This window comes from Oscarella lobularis, chromosome 13 (genome assembly GCF_947507565.1).
Source record: "Oscarella lobularis chromosome 13, ooOscLobu1.1, whole genome shotgun sequence".
NCBI lineage: Eukaryota > Metazoa > Porifera > Homoscleromorpha > Homosclerophorida > Oscarellidae > Oscarella > Oscarella lobularis.
Window position 1 is genome coordinate 595,909 of NC_089187.1, and position 10,262 is coordinate 606,170.

General features: G+C 47.1%; 3 protein-coding genes across 4 annotated transcripts; 2 read left to right on the top strand and 1 right to left on the bottom strand.

Annotated features, from left to right (window-relative positions):
- The first annotated feature begins 411 nt into the window (after nucleotides 1-411).
- Nucleotides 412-2,289, top strand: LOC136194938 (dual specificity protein phosphatase 3-like). 2 transcript variants are annotated; one of them, XM_065984196.1, is made up of 4 exons: nucleotides 412-1,715; nucleotides 1,766-1,980; nucleotides 2,034-2,164; nucleotides 2,213-2,289. In XM_065984196.1, exons 1-4 carry the CDS (start codon nucleotides 1,603-1,605, stop codon nucleotides 2,225-2,227), a joined length of 474 nt encoding a protein of 157 aa, XP_065840268.1. In that variant the 5' UTR covers nucleotides 412-1,602; the 3' UTR covers nucleotides 2,228-2,289. The 2 variants fall into 2 exon arrangements, with proteins under 2 accessions (XP_065840268.1, XP_065840267.1); XM_065984195.1 differs by having other exon boundaries at nucleotides 2,034-2,289.
- Nucleotides 2,290-2,562: 273 nt separating this feature from the next.
- On the bottom strand, nucleotides 2,563-4,056 carry LOC136194937 (uncharacterized). The gene is made up of 2 exons (XM_065984194.1): nucleotides 3,932-4,056; nucleotides 2,563-3,868 (listed from the first exon to the last, which is right to left on the bottom strand). The coding sequence occupies exons 1-2, from the start codon at nucleotides 4,011-4,013 to the stop codon at nucleotides 3,255-3,257; spliced, it is 696 nt and encodes a 231-aa protein (XP_065840266.1). The 5' UTR covers nucleotides 4,014-4,056; the 3' UTR covers nucleotides 2,563-3,254.
- Nucleotides 4,057-4,604: 548 nt separating this feature from the next.
- LOC136194935 (ATP-citrate synthase-like) lies at nucleotides 4,605-9,812 on the top strand. The gene is made up of 30 exons (XM_065984189.1): nucleotides 4,605-4,863; nucleotides 4,930-5,052; nucleotides 5,207-5,269; nucleotides 5,320-5,418; nucleotides 5,466-5,557; nucleotides 5,610-5,689; nucleotides 5,740-5,870; nucleotides 5,929-6,047; nucleotides 6,108-6,306; nucleotides 6,363-6,480; nucleotides 6,538-6,677; nucleotides 6,731-6,946; nucleotides 7,002-7,072; nucleotides 7,129-7,181; nucleotides 7,236-7,351; nucleotides 7,400-7,596; nucleotides 7,652-7,756; nucleotides 7,815-7,896; nucleotides 7,956-8,066; nucleotides 8,136-8,201; nucleotides 8,267-8,422; nucleotides 8,478-8,582; nucleotides 8,635-8,684; nucleotides 8,742-8,806; nucleotides 8,868-8,953; nucleotides 9,021-9,164; nucleotides 9,218-9,331; nucleotides 9,383-9,465; nucleotides 9,516-9,592; nucleotides 9,643-9,812. The coding sequence occupies exons 1-30, from the start codon at nucleotides 4,684-4,686 to the stop codon at nucleotides 9,732-9,734; spliced, it is 3,333 nt and encodes a 1,110-aa protein (XP_065840261.1). The 5' UTR covers nucleotides 4,605-4,683; the 3' UTR covers nucleotides 9,735-9,812.
- The last annotated feature ends 450 nt before the right edge of the window (nucleotides 9,813-10,262 follow it).

Sequence of the window (10,262 nt, forward strand, 5' to 3'; positions counted from 1 at the left end):
ATGGACGCTAGCTACTACACAGGAAGTCGCAACCCTGTCACAGTTGAGGCACCTCCTACGCACAAAAAAGGAGCTCCTACATCGAAGCGTTCTTCGATTTGGTAAAAAATACGCCTACCGCATGTAGAAACTATATAGGCATAAGATGGATAGGCCGAGAACCCCGAAAATTGGATCGGGAGGGAGGCAACCCTGTCGCAGATGATCGCGTACTCTCGGATCGATTCTACAGGCTCTAGCGACAGAAAACTGCATGGCGGTCACTGTTTCTATTCCTTAGTACACTTCCAGTAGCGTGGGAAGCACTTCTTCCTATTTTATCTCCTATTTTGCCGTGGTTTCCTCAATCGCATACGGGTACAAACGTAACTACCATAGGGTCACGAAAAGTCACGTGACAAACGGGAGTTGCCAATCCCTCTCTCTCTAATATCTATGGCGCCAGATCTTGTTACTAAAGGTACGTGCATGCGCTCCTTGTCTCAAACCCATGCATCTCCTACTGTGGCAAAGTACTGTATACTAACGAAGCTCGTGGCTATTTCTCGCGAGAAACGTTATTAATTAATTAAGTACTACTGAACGCTTCTGAACGCTTTAAGGAAAACGAGCGCTTCCGTATGGGCTGCGGCACACTTCTCCACCTTGCAGTTTGTGGCCTACGCGATATAGCGTAATACAATCATGAGGTTCCGTGGAATAGCTAAGTCAAAACGCTGATAAAATCATAGTTCTGCAAGTAGCTCAATGAACCTACGTTGTGTGCGTTAGGCATCTTTTCTTCCAAAGCCAACCACATTTCCTATAATGATGGTGCTCAGCACGCCTGTAGGAACAGGACTGGTATGATTGGCCACGCGTACCAAAGGACAGCTTCCTAGAAGAAGAAAAATGCAGTTAATTAATTAACTATACACACTTCACAGATTATACCCTGTACAATTTAGAAGTTCTACATCGACACATTAGATTAATTAATCAAACAATAAATAGGCTTGATAGAATATGTACAGTACAATTGAATATACTGTTCTCTTACCTCTGCAGCATGGCTTAGATGATGATTCATAGCAAGAATCGCAATGACGACGCCTTGTCTCAATGCCGTTTCCACACGTTTTGCTGCATGACCACGAGCTCCACAAACTCCAACTTGAACCTATTGCAATAGATCGATAATAACCTAGCAGTTGTAAAAGCATGCATACCTCGGTAGCAGCGATAGCCATAACGTCCGCTACTACACATTGGCAAGCTCCTCTTTGTGACTGGAGCACTCGCATCTTAAACCATACAAATAGTTTTTGTCTTGACAACACTTTAGCGCATGCAATAGTCAAAACACATGCAACGTATTATCTCAGTATGTTTGTTAGAAACGTGGTGTGAGCTGCTGTCCAGGTTGTTGTCTTCCAAATACCTATAATTTTCAAACATATACATATACATGTATATGCTGAAACTAGCGTAAGAATGTGATACTGTTCTTGTTAGCAGTGCATCCACCTCCTACTTTAGCTGTACTGTAGACAGGTACACAACACAAAATATGTAGATGTATCCTTTCCGCCTTTCGTAACGTGCGTTAGGTGTTTTTACGATATGTTGAAGGCAGAGTTGAAGGCAGTGGAGGAAATTATCGCACCCACTGGCGTAATCTTTTTGCCGAACACCGCGTACGACGAAGTTTTAGAGGGCGTATATATCGGAGAGAAGTAAGACACGTAGAATTTACGTGTCTTCTCATGAGTACTCACACTTCCAGGGGGTTTGCAATGAACAAGGATAAGCTGAAGCAACTTGGCATTACTTATGTGTTGAATGCTGCTGAAGGAACGGGATTCGGAAAAGTCGACACTGGAAAGGATTTCTACGACGATGACGTCACCTATATGGGCATTCGTGCTACAGATGTGATGGGATACGACATGGAGCCGCACTTTCGTTTGGCTTCAGAATTCATCAAAACTGCTGTCAGTGGTAAGTCAATAAAATAATAATAATAATAATAATAGTAATAATCGTTAATCAAGGTGGCCACAAAATCCTTGTTCATTGTGTTGAGGGTGTCAGCCGATCGGCTAGCCTAGTCATCGCATATTGCATGTTGGATTTGAAAATGACGTTGAAGGAGGCAGTTGCACGTATAAGGGCGAAACGAAACGTTAGTCCCAATACGGGATTCTTGAAGCAACTCATTCAGTTTGAACAGACGCTGCAAAAATGAGTTTATGCCGCGTTCATTGCGCGAGAGGCGATTATGAAATGCAATTTTGGCATAATTTGAAATAGTGAGCCAGAGCGATGCTGATAGCGCCCAGTTTCTCGCGTGCTCGCATGTTTTGTGATAGATAGCTTCCAGATTTGTCTTCAAAGAGGCATAGCATTGGTATCATTGGCTAGAATACATAGCAAAGGCCACTGAATTACTGGACACTGCAGTTCGAGAGTAAGCCAGGCCTCACATATATATTGCTGCACTCGGATAAGATAATTTTCCCATCTGCTCGAATTGGCTCATCGATTTCTACCCGGGTGCTAGTAGTCTCACTCTTCAAGAGATCACGTTTGTCAAGTGATCATGAAGTGTCAGAAAACAGCAGCAGCAGTGTAAACAAACAGCGTCAGCGGAGCAATGACAGAAAGGCAAAAAGAGCATTGCAAAAATCAATAACATTGTCAAACTCTAACTGCAAGTAGGACGAGAAGCGTTCCAGAGAAAGAGAGGAGAAAGCTTCCAGCGATTCCAGCCGATCCGTTCTTGGATTTCGGTGCCGTCGTCGTGGATTTCGGTGTCGTCGTCGTGGATTTCGGTTTCGTCGTCGTGGATTTCGGTTTCGTCGTCGTGGATTTCGGTTTCGTCGTCGTCGCTTCAGCTGGACGATCGGGAGGAACCGGAAGTTTGACTTCTTCTACCTTCGGAGGTGCGACATCCACCGTTTGCGACTGACCGCTTCCTTTGACGCTGCAACTCGGCAAGCCTGGCATCTCCTTCGGCGCCTTATTCAACGTCGCCTGAAGGCGAATCAAGAAATCATTCCAATCGTCAACCCGGAAGCTGTCCGGCAGGGCAGGCAAGTTGACCGAGGGAATATCGAACGGCTTCACTTTTGCAATGAGAGCGTCGAATTTGTTAATAACGTCTTGGCAAGCGGAATCGACGGTCGTACACTGACCCGGCTGCTTCAAGAGATCGTCCAAAGAGTTCATATCGGAACGGATGTTCTCGATACCGTCGGTAATCGTTTTCAATTTTACGAGAAGATCGTCTGTAAGAAACGACTCGACGTCGTCGATGGCCCTTGAGCTCCTTTGACTCCCGCCACGCACTCGGACGTGTTCGTCTTAACGGTCACGACTTCGGTTTGAAAGGACTTGAGAGCCTCCTCCAGCAGCGCTTCTGCTTTCATTCGAGAGGCGTCGTCGATTATGCGACCTACGCAACTCTGCACCGTTTCGATTTCGCGCTGGGCGAAGTCGACGGCGCCGTGTAGCCATTTGAGCAGTTCGAGGGTGAAGTTGGCATTGGCAAGCAGAGTGTCCAGCTTGGGGCCGAGTTCCGCCGCCCTCGATTCGATGTCGTCCGCTATGACCAAAGCGCCGCTGACGTCGCCTCCGAATGACTCGACGTCCGCTTTGATGCTAGTGAAGCGCGAGGCGACTTGGGCATTGGAGAACGTCGCAATCGCCGTCTCGAAGCGCGTCACGTAGCCGTTCAGTTCGAAAATGTCGTCGCGACCGCTCTTTATTGTCGCGAGTGCCTCGACGATTTTTTCGACTCTGACTTTGGCTGTCTGCAGCTGGCTGTCGCATTCGTTTGAGTCGGCGAAGACTTGCTTCAGGTCCGTTACGACGTTCGTTGCCGTTGCTGCGGAGAAAGAAACAGGTTGTTCAGGAAAACTGTATATATATATATCGAGGGGGACCGTACGAGTTGCTCTTTTCTGAATTGCTTCTGTGACAACGAGAAACGACAGCATTGTCAGTAGAGCAGCTTCTCGTTTACGCAACATTTCGAGACGACTGAGAGTTGACTTGAGGTTCAACTGAGAGTTGACTTGAGGTTCGACTGAGTTCAGTAGATGCTTATATACTACGCACTCGAAATGAACTTTGAACTTTGAACTCCCCCCAGGTCCTACATGTTATTCAGTAGGTCAGTAGAAAGGCTAAGAATGCTTTACGGATAGTTCCCCGAGAGAGGCTATGAATGCAGGAAATGCGTCATCATATATCGTATGGTTTTTCGATACTTAGACGTATTCCCAAGTAGTGGCGTACTGAATCAGTGATGGCGGCAACACGGAAGCAAACAAATTGTCTTTTGAGCTGCTGACCTTTCCCGGAAATATAATGACGGTCAGTCGTTCGTTTTGCCATGTCAGGGTAACGCGAGCGAAAGAATGGTGCTTTCTTAGTCGCCAAGCAGCCCCACATGCCTGGAAGGATTCACCTTCGTAATGCACTTAATTCAGAGCTATGCTCGAAATGCGTCACGAGTGACCTTGATTTTCGCGGTCACGTCCAAGTTGGTAGCAACTGCTTTCTCTTTGTCTCTCATATATCTATGGTAGCAATCTATATGCACATCTTTGCACGTGACATACCATGGTATCTCTATGACGGGATGTTGACCCTTCTCCCTATCGGGCCTATCGTTTGAAAAGCAGAGAACACGGTGCAATGTCAGCGAAGGCGATCTCCGAAGCGACGGGAAAGTCACTGCTCGCCAAGCACCTTCCCAGTCGCATGAGCGACGTCGCACAGCGCACCTTCGTCCCAAATCGATTCGTAACGATAGCAAAAGGCGATCGCGCGGATATTCGCGATTCAGTCGCCGCGCACGGATGGCTAGGAACGGAGGCAAGTCCACGCAACGACGCGCTCGCGCGTCGAGACAACCCCAACTAGCGCCTATCGACTACATAGAAACTCGTCGCGAAGCCCGATTGCCTCCTGAAACGTCGCGGCAAGCTCGGTCTCGTCAAAGCGAACGTCGACGTCGAAGCGACGCGCGCGTGGCTCGACGCAACGATGGGAAAAACGATCGAGGTTAGTAGTGGGCTGAGAGACACGCCACCATCGCGAAGCGTGATCGCCCCGTGTCCGCACACGAGCGCTTAGCGTGGACTCCGATAGATCTTTTGCACGCAGTCTATTCTGAGACTTCTATGTATATAGTTCATTTTTTTTTCTTTGACTTTAGGTCGACGGAGCTGTCGGTTGCTTGGAGAATTTTATTGTGGAGCCTTTTGTTGGTCACAGACAGGTATGTTTTCATTAATCACTTCCTCTAATCTGCATTTGTCTCGTCGAAAGGACGACGAATATTACGTCTGCATCTTTTCCACGCGCGACGGCGATCGACTTCTGTTTCACCACGAGGGCGGAGTCGATATAGGAAACGTCGAAGAGAAGGTAAAATAATTTTTTTTCGACGCACTGACCGAAGCACCGTTTCCAAGGCTTTGGCTTATGACGTTCCCACTGGAGTCCAACCTACTCCCGATGAGGTTGAAACCAAGCTCCTAGCCAATATTCCGAAAGAGAAACAAAGGTGCAATGCACGTGTCGATTAATACGTAATTTTATTTAATTATTTATTCTAGCCTTTTCTCTTCCTTTATTATTGCTCTGTATAATGTCTATTCGGAGCTATACTTCACCTATCTGGAAATCAATCCACTTGGTGAGATATTGACGTTATGGTATCACTAAGAGACACCTTTTCTCCCCCAGTCGTTCTCAACGATAATATTCACGTTCTCGATCTCGCTGCGAAACTCGACTCCACCGCCGAATACCTCTGCAAGCAGGCGTGGGGCGACGTGACGTTTCCGCCTCCCTTCGGCCGCGCCGCTTTTCCCGAGGCAATTCAAAAAAATCAAATCGAAACGGTTTAGCGGGTAAATAAAAAATTCGATGTAGGAGGCTTACATAGCCGACTTGGACGCAAAGAGCGGCGCGTCGCTAAAACTGACCGTTCTAAACGAATCGGGTCGAATTTGGACGATGGTGGCCGGTGGCGGAGCATCCGTTGTATACAGGTACAACTAGAAAATGATACTATTATCTCTTGAGCTTTATGTGTTCTTTCGTTTTTCTAGTGATACTATCTGCGATTTGGGCTTCAGTTCCGAATTGGCCAACTATGGCGAGTACTCCGGCGCGCCGAGCGAATCGCAGACGTTCGAATACGCGAAAACGATTCTGAGTCTGATGACGCGCGAGTCGCATCCCGACGGCAAGGTTCTCATCATCGGCGGCGGCATCGCCAATTTCACCAACGTCGCGTCGACGTTCAAGGCAACGACAACGACGTCACCTCGCTCAAATTTTCGAATTGATTTTTTTATTTTTAGGGAATTGTACGAGCTCTCGAGGAATTCAAACACAAGCTGATCGAACGCAGGGTGTCGATTTTCGTTCGTCGAGGCGGACCTAATTATCAGGAGGGCTTGAGACTGATGCGAAGTCTCGGTCAGTCAAGGAGATAGAGACTACACATGTAATGATTTTTTTTTGTTAATTATAAAGGGAGCACTCTTGGCGTACCCATCCACGTGTTTGGACCCGAAACTCACATGACGGCGATCGTGAACATGGGATTGGGCAAAACTCCCATTCCCAGTATCAAGCGAAACGATTCGATTCCGAACCTATTTTCTCAGACAGCTGTACGCGTGAGAGACAAGAAGCTACGAGAATGACGTCATTTTTATTTGTTTAGCCACTATCTGGTGCTGGTCAGAATGGGGGAGACGGTGAAGCTTCAGGAGCAATCAAAGAAGTGCCGGATGACGTAGAAAAGAAGGCGGAGTCGGCGGCGACGGCGAATGCAGGCGAAGCGGCTGCGTCGTTCGAAGAAATGGAAGGCGGACAGAAGCCGTTGTTTACGCGAAACACGAGAGCTATCATTTGGGGAATGCAGCCAAGAGCAGTACAGGTAGGCATAAGTAGTTCGCTCACTTTTCTTCCTCCTAGAAAATTAATTCGCTTAGGGAATGCTCGATTTTGACCACGTGTGCCGACGAGATTTTCCATCGGTTGTGGCCATGATTTATCCGTTCAGGTACAGCAAATATAAACCCTTTGTTCTCCATAAAAAAACGATTGATCTTCTCTCAGTGGAAACCACAGGCAGAAGTTCTATTGGGGTCACAAGGAGATTCTTATACCAGGTAGGTATGGGTAAAGCATAGGGCATCTATATATAAAGATGTTTTTTATGCTAGTTTACAAGGAAATGTCCGAGGCGATGCACAGGCATCCCGATGCCGACGTTCTCGTCAATTTCGCCTCGTTGCGTTCCGCCTACGAAAGCACCATGAGTGCGATGAATTACAAACAGGTTTGACCGGCGTGATAATTTAATTTAATAATCCACTTCTTTTTTCAGATTCGTTGCGTGGCGATTATCGCCGAAGGAATTCCCGAAAATTTGACGAAGAAGATCAACAAGGCGTCGAAGGAGAAAGGCATAGCGATAATCGGTCCGGCGACGGTGGGCGGCGTGAAAGCGGGCTGCTTCAAAATTGGCAACACGGCGGGAATGCTGGACAACGTAGTCAGCTCCAAACTCTACAGACCAGGCTGGTAAGAGACTAGTAATTATTATTATTATATAAGTAGTCCATAAATGGTTTTTTAGCGTTGCCTATGTTTCTCGCTCGGGTGGCATGTCGAACGAACTGAATAACATGATAGCGCGTTCGGCGAGTGGAATTTTCGAGGGCGTTGCCATTGGAGGAGACAGGTTTCCGAAATGGAAAAAAAAAATAGATAGTAGGATAGAAGACTGATTTCTTGCGCAGATATCCTGGCACGACTTTTATGGATCACATTATGCGTTACCAGGCCAACCCGTGCGTCAAGATGATCGTCGTCTTGGGCGAGGTATTGCAATGATAGGAGTTCTTTGTGCAATATGCCATGCATTCTTTTTCTTTGCGAAGGTTGGTGGTATCGAAGAGTATCAGATCTGCGAGGCCCTTCGTAACGGTCAAATCACGAAGCCCGTTATTGCATGGTGCATTGGAACGTGTGCAAAAATGTTCACATCCGAGGTAAAATATATTATTTATTGATCGATTGCACCTGTACTCTTATCTCAACCAAACTGCGTTTCGTTTCAGGTCCAGTTTGGTCACGCTGGCGCGTGCGCCAACGCTGAAAGAGAAACGGCTGTAGCTAAGAACGAGGTGAGTACTGTAGTCTTTTTTCTTTTCCAACGACGGGGTTTACATTGATTCTCTGCCGAGTCTAGGCTTTGTCGATCGCCGGCGCTCGCGTTCCGAAGAGTTTCGACGATCTTCCCCAGTTGATCGAGAGCGTTTACAAGGAACTGATTGCGTCGGGGGAGGTCATACCTCCGCCTGAAGTCGATCCACCCACAGTGCCTATGGACTACAGCTGGGCTCAGGTGTGTATCTAATCGTATAGTGCGTGTTATGTGTGAAGAATTGTTCTGTTTGCAGGAATTGGGGCTGATCAGAAAACCGGCTTCATTTATGTCGACCATATGCGACGAACGCGGTCAAGAGCTCCTCTACGCTGGAATGCCAATTACCGACGTCTTTAAGGTTGAGCATATTGTATAACCATTTTTTGCTAAGTAATCGTTTTTTCTTATAGGAAGACATCGGTATTGGTGGCGTCATCAGTTTACTCTGGTTTCAAAGACGGTACAGTATGCGGATATAGAATCCTTTCTAATAAAATATATTTTTATACCGAATCAGATTGCCTGCGTATGCGTGCAAGTTTATTGAGATGTGCCTTATGGTGACCGCTGATCATGGACCAGGCAAGGCATAGTCGTGAATTTAGGTTAAGGCCTAGAAAATTATACGTATGCCGGTCCTTAGCTGTGTCTGGCGCTCACAATACTATCGTGACGGCTCGAGCGGGAAAAGATCTCGTGTCGTCACTTACTTCAGGTCTCCTTACGATAGTGAGTCGTCCTCCGCTTTATTAATGACGTACACGTGTGACGTGATTGGATTGTTCTGCTTGCTTAGGGGGATCGTTTTGGTGGGGCTTTGGACGGCGCAGCCAGGCAGTTCTCTCAAGCCTACGATGCCGGCATGATACCGATGGAGTTCGTCAATACGATGAGGAAGCAACACAAGCTGATTTTGGGGATTGGTCACAGGGTTAAATCGGTAAGAAATGGTCTGGGTGCAATATCATAGGAAATATTAGATGCATTTTCTAGTTGAATAACCCTGACATGAGGGTAATGATTCTGAAGGAGTACGCACTTCAGCACTTTCCCTCGCATCCTCTACTTGACTATGCACTAGAAGTCGAAAAAATCACAACTGCAAAGGTAATTATATCTCTGTGAATTTCAGTTCCTGAAGAGCAATATGTTTTTTAGAAACCCAATCTGATCTTGAACGTGGATGGCGTTATCGGCGTGGCTTTTGTTGATCTGCTTCGAGGCTGTGGAGCTTTTACCATGTAGGGGCTTAGCAGTGAATTTTCGATTAGTCTATTTGATTTGATCTTAGGGAGGAATCCCGCGAACTGATTGAAATAGGTTCCCTCAACGGCCTTTTTGTTCTAGGGAGAACAATAGGGTTTATAGGTAAGATATTCTGCATGATTGCGAGATATCAGACACACGTTTATCCACAGGACACTACATTGACCAGAAGCGGCTAAAGCAAGGCCTCTACCGTCATCCATGGGATGACATATCTTACCTATTGCCACAAGACTATAGTTAAGCGGAACTCTGAATTGGCCATCAGATTGTTTTTTCTTCTGTATGTCGTGTGGTTATTGCTAACGACGTCATGCGAGGACGCGCGCGCAGGCACGTGATGATTCCGCGCGTGGCTGCAAGCGGAGGGTTGCTTGACTTGCTTCGGTTTCGTCTCCTTTGGAAGCACGCTCAAGCACCGTTTCTTGTCTGCGTTTGCGCAGTTTGGGAAATCGACGGGTAAGAGACCGCTGCGGTGCAAGAGGGGCCCTCTCTTAGGATTCTCTTTCTTTTCCAGATCCCAGAATCTCCAGAAGCCTTAAGCAGCTTTTCAGAACGTAGGCGATTGCTAAAAGGCGAAGAACTGGGTGATCGCCTCGCGATGAGATCGTCTGGAGCCCTCGTTAGGATCACGTGCCGTCGTTCTCTTGAAAGGCAAGCTTGTTTGATTCTGGCGCTTCCTAAATAGGGATGCGTGAAACAAGAAATCGGTTTAGAAGCTCGAGGAACGACTCCAACAAAAACACCGGAGCACTCTTGGGGAGAGCTCCCT